At 36.1% G+C, this 17,525-nt stretch overlaps 1 protein-coding gene across 1 annotated transcript in view; it reads left to right on the top strand.

The window, feature by feature from the left end:
- LOC134671753 (cartilage oligomeric matrix protein-like) overlaps window positions 1–17,525 on the top strand; it is a 229,006-nt gene that overhangs the window by 205,335 nt on the left and 6,146 nt on the right. Inside the window, exons 13-19 of the mRNA XM_063529574.1 lie at window positions 5,303–5,509; window positions 8,794–8,962; window positions 9,358–9,535; window positions 9,713–9,888; window positions 10,489–10,594; window positions 10,737–10,946; window positions 11,798–11,981. Of these exons, the coding sequence (XP_063385644.1) occupies window positions 5,303–5,509; window positions 8,794–8,962; window positions 9,358–9,535; window positions 9,713–9,888; window positions 10,489–10,594; window positions 10,737–10,946; window positions 11,798–11,981 (1,230 nt within the window). The remainder of the gene's footprint in view (window positions 1–5,302; window positions 5,510–8,793; window positions 8,963–9,357; window positions 9,536–9,712; window positions 9,889–10,488; window positions 10,595–10,736; window positions 10,947–11,797; window positions 11,982–17,525) is intronic.

The following is a 17,525-nucleotide window of genomic DNA, read 5'->3' as shown; positions in this document are numbered from 1 at the left end:
ACTAGAGCCATATGAAAATAATGATGACTTTTTGAAAGTAGTAAATTTAATAACACTAGAAGATATAAAAAATGATCAATATAAAAATCAAGACCTACAAAATGGAAAAACAAACGCGATATTGGATATTGGAAAACACAATTTATTACAAAAAGAACAAAAATAGAAATAAAATCATACTATCTGAAGCACTTAGCAAAGCTCTCATCAAAGATGTTCACAATACTTATTGCCACATTGGGAGAAGCCAGATGATAAATAAAATAACACCATTTTATACAGCGAGAAATATATTCACAAATATTAAAAAAATGTGTGATGAATGTGAAATATGTATAAAGAACAAATCAAGGAGAAAGTCAAAATATGGCTTATTGTCACATTTGGGACCAGCAACACGCCCGTTTGAAATAGTATCTATTGATACCATTGGAGGCTTTGGAGGATCACGGTCAACAAAAAAATATTTACATCTTCTAGTTGATCATTTCACGAGATATGCATATATTTTGGCATCAAAAAATCAAAACTCTAGTGATTTTATTAAACTGATAACTTATGTGACACAGAGTTATAATATTGATATGGTATTAACAGATCAATACCCCGGCATAAATTCTAAAGAATTTAAAGATTACCTAAAGGGTAAAAATATAAAAATGGTTTTTACGGCTGTAGATGCGCCATTCTCTAATGGTCTTAATGAAAGGCTAAATCAAACTTTAGTCAATAAAATAAGATGTACAATTAATGAAAATGATAAGAAAACGGTTTACCCTTGAATTGCCGACAGACATTTCATCGAATGTTATTTCGAAGACAACGTTTCAAGTATTTTCATTTCATCGACAAGTCATTGCGTCGAAGAATTGATACTAGTAAATTTAAATCTGGGACTTTTAATTGGCACTCGAGTTATTTCGTATATAGTTTATATCGTGGTATTTCTTTACGGGTATTCTTATTTCATTTTGTATTGCATTTAATAAAATTTACTACGCATAAAATTATTTCCATGTGTAATATTTGACTTTGATAGCCGTTCGTTTCTGTGTGGGATCGCAGTTCTAACCTAACCTAAACCTACTTTGATAGCCGTTCGTTTCTGTGTAGAGTCGCAGTTCTAACCTAACCTAAACCTACTTTGAAAGCCGTTCGTTTTTGTGTGGGGTCGCAGTTCTAACCTAACCTAAACCTACTTTGAAAGCCGTTCGTTTCTGTGTGGGGTCGCAGTTCTAACCTAACCTAAACCCACTTTGAAAGCCGTTCGTTTCTGTGTGGGGTCGCAGTACTAACCTAACCTAAACCTACTTTTAAAGCCGTTCGTTTTTGTGTGGGGTCGCAGTTCTAACCTAACCTAAACCGACTTTGATAGCCGTTCGTTTCTGTGTGGGGTCGCAGTTCTAACCTAACCGAAACTTAAAATTGTTACAACAGAAAAATTTATACTTAAATGAGTAGTACGATATATAAAAATGTATGAAAGTAATACGTCGAACAAATGAATTGCAATGTTTAGTAGTTGTGCCAATTAAAATAATTTGAAACGAATCAGCGATCAAGTAATATTCGTTGAATAGTATTTCTACGCAGTAAGAAAAATTGAAATAAATAGTACATGAAACAAAATAACGCCAAACAATATTACTAGTACTAACGTTTCGATGAATCGTTGTCGATGAAATAATATTCGATGAAAAGTATGTCGGCAAAACAAGAGTACACCTAAGAAAACAGCCTGGACAACTACTGCACAGAAATGTGTAGAAAAATATAATGAAACAGAACACACTGTCACGAAATTTACTCCAAAATACCTTTTAGAAGGTGAAAACGTAAATATTTTACCATTAGAATTAAAATCAAAGTGTTCAAAAGAAGACCTGAAAAGAGACAGAAAATTAGCCTACGAAAACACAATAAGATCTCACAAATATAATAAAGAAAAATTTGATCGGCATAGAAAAGAACACAGTTTTGAAATTGGAGACATGGTTTATATAGAAAATGGGAACCGACTGAATAGGAAGAAGATGGATGAATTAAGAATTGGACCATTTAAGATTCTAAGAAAAATATCAAGCTCCATCTATGAAGTTGATGCAGGACACAAGAAACTGGAATCAAACCTTTACCACATTACAAAATTGTCTCCAGTGGTACTTAGTACCTGAATTAAAAATTGCGTGATTGTTTTCTCCTATGCATTTTTTTTCTCTAGGAGGGAGATGTAAAGAAAATAGTGATACCTATTTTCTTAATGTTAACCTTTATGCGGCTAGCCGCTTTAGCCATAGACTTTACCGAGTGTCATGAATAACACTTAAGACATTGACATCCATCATAGGAAAAAATATTAAATACTATAAAATAGATAAAGATTGATTTTATGTAAAAGAAATAACAAAACCCTAGAATAGAGGCTTTAAATGTTGTTTCTTTATTATTTACAGGTAAATTACTTTATATTTCAAACAAATGTTGTAGAAGATTAGATGTATTTAGTTCGATTTTAAAATAAATCTTTATTATTTACAGAGAAACGCAATTTCGCCTTTATTTCATGCACCATAGTGTGATATTATTATATATATATATATATATATATATATATATATATATAATGTAATTGCTATGTAATCATACTAGAATGGCATTGTTTTCTGGTATCAAAACAAGCTCTATAAATAAATATAATTAATTTCTTTTAATATAAAATTAAAAACAAAATGTAGTAGTTAATAATAAGATTTGATATTCTTCATGCAGTTTCTATTGTCTGGGAGAGGACACTGACTTCTGTAACACAGGTCTTTACCTAGCTCAGAAGTCAGGGACTTCAACACCTACCTGTAACTTGTTTTTGTCAATATATATATTTTTTTATAATATAGTTAAATATAATAGCTTCCTATTTTACTTACCTAGTATTCTCTCTGAATCGAAGATAAAGAATCCAGATATTATTACATTTCAATTATTAAAATTCGCTTATATTTATTTTACAGAAGCTAGCGTAGGATTTAGACTTTAAAATAAGTTTTAGAATAACGTAGAAAATTGACGTAGATCGAAAAATCAAGGTAAAATTGTAAAATATAAAATAATATTTTAACCAAACTATTAATTTTTTCAGAACTTTTATAACGTGATCTTATTAAGCATGTATATGAGAAGGGCTCTAGAAAGCGACACAATTTTACAATACTTATTTATACATTTTTTATTCGTTTTCAATGAAGAAGGAATTTCGAGAAAATTTTGTTCCGTAACAATTGCCTAACTTGTTGAAAAAATAACTTTAAGATAAATTTCCACAAGTATTACATTTGTTAACATATTTTAAATATACCATATTTCTTTTTTTAAATTTCAATGAATATTTAATACCTTTAAAAATATATTTAATGTTACGTAATCACTTTTTCACGCCGCGCGCGTTTCCCGAAAATGAGGCGCGGAGGGCTGTGTTCAGCGTTGAAAAAGAAGTATAAATAATGGAGATACAGTTCTGCAAGTATGAAATGTTTGATTGGAAATATCCTCCTCTTTTATAATATTAATTTTGGTATCTTAAATATGAATACTTTTTGATATATTTGGGAAATAAGACAAATCTACTTTTTTTTGTTAATAACTTTTGTAATTTTTTGTGTGCTAATACACGCTTCGGATACATTTTTATAGACATTATTACGAATCTAATGAGGTATCGTACACGTATTTTTAGGAGTATTATCTATATTTTTCACCGTTTTCCGTACCTCGAACAGACTATTAGTAGTTCACTAAATGACTAAGAGGCACTTAATAACAATAAAAAACACAAGTATAGTGTAGTTTCTTAACAATGTTCAATAATAAACGTATTAAAACCTAAAAAAAAGTACTTAAATCCAATTCCGGAATTTTCGATTTTCAGTTGTATCAATTCCGGAATTGCAATATCGGAAAATTTTACCGAGATTCCGGAATTCCGCAATGCAAGCCCTTTTCTACTGCGCAATTCGCCACACGACTGAGCGCCGGGGTATGATAAATGCGATTATCACACCCATGTAGCGGCCCCGTTTTTAGTGCTCGTTAACCGCGTCCTTACGAAGTAATATATATATCCATGGCTAAAGAACGCATTCTAAAAGAAAGTGTCTTGTAAAGCTAGATCAGTTAAGCTAACAAGGCTCGGGAGATGGTTGTAAGAATTTCGGAAGGTTTACCCGTTAGAGGACGACTTTTTATCAATACGTTGGCCGGTCTACAATGTTATAGGCCTCGTGCATGAACTATTGGGGGCAGCGTAGGAGCCGTCAGATTTTTGGCGCAAGGCGTAAATGTGTCGTTTATGCTTCCGATATAGCCCACAAGATGGCAGAATCTACTATTTATGCAGAAGGAAACGTACCGACGAGAACGGTAGATGGTAGTACTTGCTTTGGCAATGTACATGTGCACATATGTTTCCGATTCTGGCCACAAGATGGCAGACCCTCCAACGCGCACGGTCCCTATTCCACGTAGATATATTAATATACCAGCAGTAGGTACCTTTAACAATGTCTTACATTCTAGGGTTCGTTTACATGCGTGTCATGCGGAGGGAACGACTACGTGAACACAAGCAGCTCGTGCTACGACCCTGATTACCTCATGCCTTGCGACGTCAACTATTGTCGGCAGTTCAACGCTGTTTGCGGCTACGGGCAGAAGTGTGTGTGCGCCGTAAGTATCTGCAATTTTGATTGTTTTGAAACACTTTTCCAATGGCTGTAAAGTCCAATCACAGCACGACACTTCCTGCCACAAAGATCGCAGGTGTAACGCGTATGCGTGTGTGTGTGTGTGCTGCACCTCCGATCTCCGACGGCGCACAGACCTCTATTTAATAAACTGTCGCTGCAACAATCATCTGACAAGATGCTGTGGCCAATGATGATGAAAACACTTATATGTGACTTAGAGAGAGAAGACTGCCAGGTTGAAGTGGGACTGACCCGTCTGCCGTAAGAATCCGAATAGGTGGGCTTGCGCGGACAGGGCAGGCCCAGACGAAGATGACGGGATTACTTGACGCCTTCCGTAGCAGCTGGCCGGAAAAAGTGAAACAACGGGAGTCATGTAGATCTAGGGGAAAGGCTTTTGCCCAGTGGAATACTGTGACAATATCTACAATTCTAGTTTTTGACGCCTTCCGTAGCAGCTGGCCGGAAAAAGTGAAACAACGGGAGTCATGTAGATCTAGGGGAAAGGCTTTTGCCCAGTGGAATACTGTGACAATATCTACAATTCTAGTTTTTATTTTTAGATGGGTGACACCGGCAACGGAACCGTCTGCGGACGGGATTCAGATCTGGATGGTCATCCAGACCAACAACTCAACTGTTCGGAGACTCGTTGCAAAGCTGACAACTGTCCACACGTTCCCAACTCGGGACAAGAGGATGCGGATGGAGACGGCTTAGGAGACTCATGCGATCCTGACGCGGACGATGATGGCATTAATAATAATCCTGTAAGTTTCTGTTTAATGCTGTAGACACTATGCTAATTTGAACATTTTATTCACCATATTCATAGAATCTACTGAATCTTAGCAGATACCATGCGTTACTTCATGCGTTATTCAAAGGTGTCTCCAAAGAAAAGAGTCGCCAGAGGCCTCAGAAATTGTACTCCTTGAAGGTGTTAGTATCTGAGGAAATAGAATCCCAAGAAGCGTATACAAGGTCCTTGTCAGTGGCTTTTTCGTGCATTAAGTTTTGCTGTTTTTCTGTTTGGGTAAACTATAGTAGTAGGGTCAGTAAGGAACACAAATGTATGGAAGTGCATGCACTTTAGTCTCAGGCGATGCCGCTTGGCACGATTGTTCCTTAGGTCAAACAAAGTTGATCTGGCCCGGTAGTCAGGAGATCGTACCATGCAGACCCCCCAAGAAGGGGGGGGGAAGGGTCGGCTCCCCAGGTCCAATCTATGCTATATTCCTTCCTAGTCTTAGCAACTAGGGCAAGTTATATATCATTTTCGTATAACTTAGGGACGAGGAATTCATTTTTGAAATAATTATTATACCTTTCCATACAAAAAAATGATTTTTGTACAAAACATGAAAATGTTATGTCATTTTTTGTGACAATTTTAGATGTTACAATCACAGTGTGGCGATATGCACTAAATAACAAATTGTACGATGTAGCCCATGTATTCTTTATTCTGGAAAATATCACTTTAATGTAGGCATTCATAATTTTTTTTGTAATAAAAAAATAATTTATAGCGCGTGGCGGCAACGATTTCCATACAAATGGAACTATGCCCAAAGTCAAAGATTAAAAATGTTTACTAAAACACTGAACTTGACATTTTAAAATTTTAAATATAATGTTTTAATAATTTTTCCATGCGTTTTTGCCCTTTTTTGGTACAAATTTATTGTTTTTATTATTCTTCCATACAAACTTTCTCCTCCCTATTTCCCCCACTTAAGCGTTGATTTTATAAAATTTTATTTTATTTTAAACTGAAACCTGTCGCATTTAATTGATGTTGAAAATTTCAGCTTTATATCTTCAGGGGTTTAGATTGTATGATGTCTGGAAGTAAGCAGAGTTTTGTTAGATATTATAATCATACGTCGGACTATAGGGGGCAGTTTGAGGGCAAGGTAAGGTTTACAAAAAAAATCTTAACTTGCGAGTATTATAATGTACCTAGTATTTGTAACATAGCCGTGTTCATAGAACTTGACATGCCCAGTTAACTCATTTGTTTTGTTCCTTTCTCACAGCTGCAGTTGTCTGAGTGACGGATAAAGCCAAACGAACTTTTTCGCCATTTTGACTTATGTGTAGTTCAAGTACGTTTATAAATAACGCAGTTAGTTGCTATGATATTTGGAATTTCACATTATAAATACTAGGTACCAAATACTAAGTACAAATACTCGAAATTGAATTGATTGATTGGCGAACCCTACCTATTATTCTGACATGCCACGAAAATGCCCGCTGGAGTCCGACGTATGATTATAATGTATGGGATATTATGAAATAAAATTTCTTTAGCTCAAACACATGTAGATCCTAAACTACTGAATATTTTAACCTGAAAGTTTGAACATCAATTAATTACAAAAGGTATGTTAGTTATAAAAACAAATTTAAAAATATCTACCCTTAAGGGGGGAAATGGGGGGGGGGAGAAAGTTTGTATGGAAGAAAAATAAAAACAACAAATTTGTACCAAAAAAGGGCAAAAACGCATGGAAAAATTATTAAAACATTTTATTTAAACTTTTAAAATGTCAACTTAAGTGTTTTAGTGGGTGCCCCTTAATACGCCTAACATTAATTGGCATAATATGAATTCGCATAACAGTTTTGGCATAACATAATTATGCATAACATTGAACAGGCATAATATTAAAAAAGCATACCACTTATTGCGCATAATAATGAATCCACATAATTTAAATATGCATAACATTAATAACTATAACTTTATTTGGCACAAAATGAATTAGCATAATTTAATAAAGCAAGAGAATTAGATGAACTGATGATAATACCAACTCGGTTAGGTCAGATTCACAAGGCCAAGGCAGGATCGAGCGAAACGAAGTTCAAGCTTTTGTAACAAATAATAATGTTTTTGCTGTAATACATTATTAAGGCGGAGTAAGTTCGTGTTCTTTTTTTTAATAACCAGGATTTTTTTAGGTTGTAGAAATAATTTTCATATTTTGATTTTTTTGTGCAATTTTTTTTAAAGTGCATTTTAGACCTATTTTAGTGATTTTTTTATCGAGCAAAAGACCGCAAGATTGCTAATTAAATTTTTGGCAACCGTATTGTGATATTTGTGATCTAAAAAAGGGATACATTAATTTAAAACTTCGTTCTCTGAATCTACTGAACCTTAAAAAAGTCACTCTGTCTACATTTTTATTAATTTGCCTTTTATATTTATACCATTTAATAATTATGCAAAGTAACTTTATGCTTATTATATTTATCCCAAGTCATCGTTATGACAATTTACGTTATGCGCATTAACATTATGCGTATTCAGTTATGCGGAATAATGTTATGCGATTTAGAAATTATGCGTAACATACGTTATGCCAATTTGAATTAGGAGTATTAATTTATGCGAATTAATATAGACCCTGTTTTAGTAAACATTTTTAATCTTTGACTTTGGGCATAGTTCCATTTGTATGGAAATCGTTGCCGCCACGCGCTATAAATTATTTTTTTATTACAAAAAAAAATTATGAATGCCTACATTAAAGTGATATTTTCCAGAATAAAGAATACGTGGGCTACATCGCACAAATTTTTATTTAGTGCATATCGCCACACTGTGATTGTAACATCTAAAATTGTCACAAAAAATGACATAACATTTTCATGTTTTGTACAAAAATCATTTTTTTTGTATGGAAAGGCATAATAATTATTTCAAAAATGAATTCTTCGTCCCTAATTTATACGAAAATGATATATAACTTGCCCTAGTTGCTATGACTAGGAAGGAATATAGCATAGATTGGACCTGGGTAGCCGACTCTTTCACCCCCCCTTTTTGGGGGGTCTACATGGTACGATCTCCTGGCTACCGGGCCAGATCAACTTTGTTTGACCTAAGGAACAATCGTGCCAAGCGGCATCGCCTGAGACTAAAGTGCATGCTAAATGACCTTACTGACCCTACTAATAGTGCTTGCCTTATATGACAGTGTACCTATTTTCTGAAAAAAAAATGAATAACCTAAAATTTTACTTATATTCCTCCTAGGATAACTGCTGGCTCAAATACAATCCGGACCAGATGAATCGTGACGAAGACCGAGTCGATCAGTTTGGTGACGCCTGTGACAACTGCCCTCGGCTGTATAATCCAGACCAAGAAGACACAGATCGCGATGGACTTGGCGATCTATGCGACCCTGACATTGACAACGATGGTAAGAGTAACATAAGGTTGTGTTAATTTCCTTATATTTGTTTTAGTTAGTCAGTTAACTCATGAGTAGGTAATGTTGTGCTGTTTTTACTCTTCCGAACTGAAGACAAAATAGATCAGAATTATCAGGAATATTCACTCGATAACTTGCAATAGTTGCAATCATCCATTTTGACCCGTTAAGAGTATGATTATACCATGCACTTCATGGCTCTATGAAACGTAATCCCCTTAGATTGGTCATAAATGTCATAATTTGAAAAGTTGGTTTGGTTGGTTGGATGGTTGGTTGGTTGATTGATTGGTTGGTTGATATTTCTAGAGTATTTAAAACAAAGGTACTAACTAGTAAAGTAAAGGTTCAAAGCTACTAAACTTACTTTTTGTACAAATCAGGTATCGCCAACCAAATTGACAACTGCCCTAAGAAGTACAACCCTCTCCAAGAAGATATGGATCAGGATCAAATTGGAGATGTTTGCGACAACTGCCCCCATGTCCCGAACCCTTCTCAAGACGACTCTGACAAGGATGGCGTCGGCGACGCTTGCGACAGCAACGTTGATAGAGACTTGTGAGTATTGTCTTGATTCCCTGCATCAAGAGGATCTTAAGGATACCTATAAATGGACTTCTTTACAGCATAATTGTTCCAAATTTTACCTATCAATGTCAAACGGCCTCTGAAAGACGCAACGCATTTAACCGAGTCGCAAGACCAATGAGATCCCCTGTTTTGTTTTGTGTCTAGTGACGGCGTGCAAGACGGCTTAGACAACTGTCTGAAACTACCGAACAGCGACCAGCAGGACAACGACAACGACGGCAAGGGCAACGCTTGCGATGACGACGACGATAACGACGGCATCCCGGACATCGACGACAACTGCCCGCTGGTCGCTAATAGAGACCAAATAGATAGCAACGGTAAGATAAAAATATATTTGATAGCCTAATTTAGTGTCCCACTGCTGGGCAAAGTCCTCGATCGTTTGTAGTTTCCCGCCATTCCGGATAAAATGCGTTCAAGTCGTCCCGCCATCTCCTTTTCGGCCTGCCTGCACCCCGGCCAGCACCATCTCATGATGGATGGTGATAGTGCTGGCCAAGAAAAATTATATAGCTAAAAAAGAATGGAAAAAAGTAATAATTCTGTAAACATTAGTAGGTAGTACATAAAGTAAGAAATGTCTCAGTAAAACGTCTTATCTGAGGCTTTCTTATTTACTGCTCGAGGTTTGCATACTTTTTTTCTGTTCGACCGAGTCGGAAAAAGGCAACTTCGTTTATCGCAAAGGGCCGAAAGTTGACGCTTTCCAGCCGGAGGACAGAAAAGATATTTATGGTTAATATAAAAAAAAAATATCAGTCCCATTGAGCTACTGGGAATAGAACCCTTGTGGATATGGACAACGAGTACCTATTTGATCTATAATTAATACGTATTTATAGTCAAAATGTTAGATAGGGAAGGACGAAGCGTGTCCACAAGTAATAAATAACCATATTTATTTATGTTCCTTTAAGGTAACGGAGTTGGTGACAAATGTGAAAACGACTTTGACGGAGACAACGTTGTCAACGAGAAGGACAACTGTCCCAACAATACCCAGATATACCGTACCGACTTCAGGTAAACATTAATCACATATCTACTCAGGTCGTATTTTATTTATAAAGGATTATAACCCGTAATCTTGTTTGAGAGGTAGTTAGGTGCCTAGGCTGTACTTTGGATTGTGCAGTGCAGACCAACAAAATCAGTCAATTTTCAGACAATTCCTCTACGTCCACCTGGACCCTGAAGGCGAGTCCCAACAGGACCCTAACTGGGAGCTCCGGGCCGAAGGTGCCGAAATCATCCAGACCTTAAACTCGGATCCTGGGCTGGCAGTCGGCTATGATACATTTGGAGGGGTGGATTTCGAAGGCACCCTGTTTGTGGACACACATAATGACGATGACTACATTGGATTTATCTTTGGGTATGAATGTTGTTATTATTGTCTATACTTACGACAGTAAAAATCTTTAAAAAGTACTCTTGTAATTCTTGGAACCAAAGATACATTGATTGGGTAAGATGTACAAAATCTAAGACAATTTTGTGCTTAGAATTTGATAGGTAAACGAGGTGGCGCTGTACAGTCAGCAGCAGAAGTTGCTAAGCGGGCCAGGTGTTCAAAATGATCTTGACGCGACTTTATTGTTAAGAGAATAAGAGCATGTCAAGGTAATTTTGTACACCTCGCCCGCCTAGCAACTTCTGCTGCTGACTGTACAGCTCCATACAATATTTTGGGGTAACTCTGATTGTCAGAAGATGACGCTTGACAATTCAGTGACCGCAAAACATATGGCGCAGTATAGCGCCATCTGTCGGGCTAGCACATGATTGGCGCGACAGTGTCTCGCCGCGAGATAGACTACCCGTCCCTCTTTAATTAATACAGTTAGAAAAAGACGGGTAGTCTATCGCGCGGCGAGATACTGTCGCGAAAATCATGTGCTTGGCAGTAGGCTTTTAGATGTCAAACTAAGGGGCACGCTTTTTCCTTAGATTTGTCTTCTCAAAGTTTTACGCGTTCTCTTATACATAGAGATGATGACTTCTTACCAAAGCTGGCCAACGAATTTAAAATCAGATGTGAGAATTATATGAGAAGATACTTATTCTCATATAATTTGCATTACATTATATCGTGTGTTTGGTCCAATTAAATCCATTGTTCTCCTGTGATGTTATCGATTTCGTCCCTTTATGAATCTCTTATCCCTAGAATTAATTGTCAAATCAAGTAATCAAACAACATTACTTAAGGTTTATGATTTCCAGTTACCAGAACAACAAACGCTTTTACGTAGTAATGTGGAAGAGGAAGACCCAAACGTATTGGGAGAAGTCGCCGTTCCTCGCGTTCGGCGAGCCCGGCATACAACTCAAATTGGTCAACTCCAAGACCGGCCCTGGAAGAATCCTGAGGAACGCGCTTTGGAATAATGACACTACTCCGGACCAGGTAATAATGGTTTTTGATATCAGCCGGGCTAGCAAATGATATCTTGCGGCGAGATAGACTACCAGTCCCTCTTTAAGTAACATAGTTAGAAAAAGACGGGTAGTCTATCTCGCCTCGAGATACGGTCGCGCCTATCATGTGCTAGGACGACAAACGTTAAGAGGGCGTAGAGGAGGGTAAATTTTTAGATTCTGTCAAATTACCCCATTTCACACACAAACGCAGCTCACGCACACTACCTTAATTTACTAGCTGGGACAGGTCAGTGACCTCTAATGTTTTTTTAAAGGTTTTTTCGAGTTTAGTGTTAACTACTGACCTCCTTTGAGGAATTAAAACTGTCAAACCTTTCCTTTGTGAGAAGACAGAGAAAAAACACTTTTTATATATAGCTTTCCTTGTTTGTTCATGTCATGTCATAGGTATGTGACGTATTAGGTAATTATTTATTTTCGTTGTTGACGTTTGTATTATGACCACTGTGGGGGATAGACTTTGCAGAGATTTAAAACGCAGTTAAACCAATACTATAAATTTATTCAGACCTTTTATGAGTACTGTTATTGATCGACTGACAAATCTAAAGGTAAACAAACATTTCATGGAACCGTTGCTATCCAAAATCAAATTTGACTGAGTTCACCTACAGCCAGTACTGTGGAACCTTAAAGTAGGCGCAACTGCAAATATCACATTATCATAATATTTCAATACGCCCCTTTAATGTGCATATTCTAAATAAATGGTAACACAATAAAACATACAAACAAATTAAAGTGATATCAAAGAACAACTATTACAAAAGTAAACAATTAACAAGCAATGCCCAAACCACGCATACACTTGTAGTGCTTTTCTCTAGGCAAAGCCTTCGTTAATATGTCGGCAAGCATTGAGTCGGTCGGTAAGTACTTTAACTCAATACTCTTATTGTCCTTTAATACACTTCGTACAAAGTGGTACCTTATGTCAATGTGTTTACTCCGAGAATGGAACATTGGATCGTTCGCAAGACAAATCGCCCCCTGATTATCTACATGTAAAGATAATGGTGCAAACTTACGTAACCCAATTTCAGTAAGCAAGCTGTTTAAGTAAACTGCTTCCTTCATTGACGAGGCCAAGCTTACGTATTCCGATTCACAGGATGAGGTGCTGACACATTTCTGCTTCTGTGACTTCCACGACACGCATCCACCTCCTAACATGAAAACATAACCGGAATAAGAACGCCTGTCTATCAAACACCCTCCCCAATCAGCATCCGAGTAACCATGCAATGATTTACCTGTCTTTTTGTAAACAAGTCCATATTGTTTAGTATGCTTTAGGTATCGCAGCACGCGCTTTGCAGCGTTCCAGCATTCCTCATTAGGGCAATCCAAGAATTGACTCAATACAGCCACCGTATTCGTAATGTCGGGTCTCGTTCCCGTAGAGAGGTACATCAAAGAACCTATAATTTCACGATATGGATACTGTTCACTTTCACTGCACTTACTCACAGGTTTTTCTATTCATGTTTCTTCATATACCAAAATAGTTATAAAAATATTCCGGCGCTTTTGAAAAATACACGTTTTATAAAAAAAAAACCATACCATGTTGGTTCGGACTTCGGAACCGGGTCTTGTTACTTGCACTGTCAGTGGGCCTTCTTAGTCATAGTACAAGTTCAAGAATAACGAGAATATTACCGGGCCTTATTACCTTTTATCATGAATTAATTTCATCTTCAATTTAAAATGCTCTAGTAACTCTCAACTCTCGTTGAAAACAAAATTGCCTAAAATGTGACGTCACACCAGGTGGGGAGGGAATTGCAAAATGTGACCAAGTGTTATTTATTGTGCAAAAGTCAGTTTATTTGTATGAAAAGGTATAACGATTATTTAAAAAACTGAATTCCTCGTCCCTATATTATACATAAATAATATATAACTTGCCCTAGTTGCTAAGAGCATGAAGAAATATAGCATAGATTGGACCTGGGGAGCGGACCATTTCCCCTCTTTCCTTCTTTTTGGTACACGGTACGATCTCGTTGCTACCGGGCCAAATCAGCCCATTATTTGGTAATAAGGACATGCAAGGCATCTAACACAACTAATAAAACCTCAATGAACAGAAATGGGAGACATATTTTATAAGATTTGACAATATCTATGAAGAATCTTCAGATTTATAAACGGCAATTATGTCACCAGTATTGGGTTGCCTATAATCATATGCCCACTTAAATTAACAATGAAACTATTTTTCCGTGAATGTACTCGTAAACCTCTATCCGTTAGTATGCGATTCATTAATGGACGCACCATGGCCCAAATCGGGACACGGTTCTTTAACACGAAATGTTAATAATCAGTGAACATCATTAATTACGCTCAAATGCTTAAGTTTCAGTACAGGAAAAAATTTTAATTGTTAGTACCATCGGTATCAAATACATAGTGACGGCCAAAGTGACCAAATATAGCTAAGTATAGGATCTAAATGTGAACGAATAAGGTTAGGTGCGGCATATAAGGCCCACCTTTATTTTAACTGAAATAGTTTTATAAATAATCTGGATATTATTACCAATTCAATTCAATATACATTTCGCATTTGTTCATGTTTCTTCATATACCAAAATAGTTATAAAAATATTCCGGCGCTTTTGAAAAATACACGTTTTATAAAAAAAAAACCATACCATGTTGGTTCGGACTTCGGAACCGGGTCTTGTTACTTGCACTGTCAGTGGGCCTTCTTAGTCATAGTACAAGTTCAAGAATAACGAGAATATTACCGGGCCTTATTACCTTTTATCATGAATTAATTTCATCTTCAATTTAAAATGCTCTAGTAAAATAAGGCCTACATGAGTCATGGAAAAACAAATTGTATTTTATTTAGAAAGTACCTAAGTATATGTTGTTCATAATCTTCAGTAAGCTGACCTCTAAGAGTCTATCTATTATAATAAATGTATTGATTGACAGTTTAACTACTTAGCAAATTGTGCTTTTACCTTTAGGTTTTATGTCGGAAATATCTCACCCAATTTGTACTGAAACATAAGCATTTGAGCGTAATTAATGATGTTTACTGATTGTTAATCTTAAATATGTTACCTACTTAATATTATGAAGGGCACTTAAATTATTTTAGCGGACCGAGCGTATATTAGTATATTTTTATGGACCACTTTTTTATTTAAATGATTATATTGTTATTCATTCAAAAAAAGGTTATTAACATCGTCACATATGAAACCAATATAGGTACTCGTAAACCAGACCACTGAGATGGTACTGGCTTTAAATATCGTTCTTTCAACTGATAATATAGCCAACAAAAACTCGCTGAGACTGCAGGTCGAGTCTTGATTTCAATTTCTTGATGATATAATTATCATTGAATTAACTTTCAGAGCACGTGATAGCTCTTAGAATTACAACAAAACTGGTTGAAACTAAGAATTTTATTGCTGAAATTATGTGAACAACATTGCTTCGTCTTCATAAATAAAATTTTGAAGAATTTTGTTGATAAATTGTTTATCTAGGATATTGACATTATGTCATACTTATATGTTTTTAAAATGACGTAATATGAATACCAGCACAATGAAAATTTATTCCAATAAGAAATAACAAATCTTCAAACTTTTTTCATTTTAAGTGAATTAGGAAGAAGCTAATTACACTGATTTGTCTGCCAAATCAGTGAACTGAATAAAAATAAATCGAAATTTTAATGACTCTAGATCTCCGTGTGACGTTATTTATTTACCCTATTTATTTTGAACACAGTTTTTCACTGGTATCATCATTCGTATACGGACATGAATTTCTGTCAATATATATTCCAAAACGTTAAAATGTTAAAATGGGAAATTTAGGTACGCGACCGCTCCGCACGGCCCACAGCGGGCATCTGAGGAGAAGGAGAATTTGACAGATATGGCGGATGTATGGAAATTTTACGAAAGTTTACGTTTACGATTGAATTTCTCTGTAGCCTTTAAGAGGAAAAATAGAAGAAGCCTAATTCGTTGTAGTCCAGTTATCTGGCTTTCGAAATCACTCATATTTTATAGCATGAGCATCGATTTTTAGGATTCCGTACCTCAAAAGGAAAAAACGGAACCCTTATAGGATCACTCGTGCGTCTGTCTGTCTGTCCGTCTGTCACAGCCGATTTTCTCCGGAACTACTGGACCAATTAAGTTGAAATTTGGAACACATATGAAAGTTTGTGACCCAAAGACGGAAATGTAACGTAAACAAATGAATTTTAAACATGGGGGCCACTTTTGGGGGGTAAATGAGAAAATTAAAAAATAAAGTTTTTCAAACTATATCGTGTTACATATCAAATGAAAGAGCTCATTGTGAAAATCTCAAATATATTATTTTATAATTTTAGAATAAACAGTTTAGAAATAATTCAAGAAAATAGGCAAAAAATGACCATTCCCCCCCTTTATCTCCGAAACTACTGGGTCTAAAATTTTGGAAAAATACATAAAATAGGTCTTTAGCTATAGATGATAGGAAAACCTATTAGAAATGTACAGTCAAGCGTGAGTCGGACTTAATTACTTAGTTCTTGATCCGACCCCTACGGATTTTTTAAAGACATTTCATTCACGTTTCACATAAAAAAATACATTCGATGCGGCAGCGCAAAACCCAAACTTACTGCCAGTGGTTTACGAGTCATATACTTCCCGTATCGAGAAAGCCAAATTTGCGGCACGACCTACTTTTTCCCGTACCATGTCCATGTACAGGTTCCAACAGACCTGGAATGTTATCGATTTGACCTGAAAGTCATTCTGATCAATAGACTATGTCCTTGTGTATGGGTCCACAAACCTAACCTAACCTACCCTATTCTACACAACCTATGCAAAATATTTTCGAAAAAACTTTCTGTTTCAGCTGGAGAAAAAATATGCGAAAAGAGATTTATGCGTAACATTACATAATGACAATCAATTATTATGCGATGAGATAGGATCCCCCTTGTGTATATACAGCAGCCGCCGCCCGCGGATCTGTATACTTAAAATTCCAAAAGATATTCCATTTTTCAAAACCCTTAATTTTACGGAAATATACTTCCCTTGCCGCACAGGCCGCATATAATGGGATACTAAAGAATCCATAATGAGTTTTACAATCGACAAAATATTTCCTATCGTCATCGTGTCTGTACGTGTTCAAAACAAATATTATTCATCCTCATATATGTAATTATAAAAAGGGGTTGGACTTTTAGAGTAGGTCATTTTCAATATAGATGTCATAGATTTAATTGGCGCATTAATTAAATGTCGTATCGACGCGGAATCGTGAACAATGCGCAGCACTATGACCAATCTGAGTGCTGCGTCACAAAAGAGATAGGTACAGAAGTCAATCACATGTATGTACTTTACTTTTCATATCTACGCTCGGCGGTCGCTCTAGGGTTGTCAACTATGGCTTATGCACAAAAAACTATCGTGGTAGTGGCACTCGTATCTATAGTATCGTATCTCGTATCTAG

This window comes from Cydia fagiglandana, chromosome 16 (assembly GCF_963556715.1).
Source record: "Cydia fagiglandana chromosome 16, ilCydFagi1.1, whole genome shotgun sequence".
NCBI classification, from domain to species: Eukaryota; Metazoa; Arthropoda; class Insecta; order Lepidoptera; family Tortricidae; genus Cydia; species Cydia fagiglandana.
Note: the sequence above shows the minus strand (reverse complement) of the source record. Positions and strands in the feature narration are given on the sequence as shown.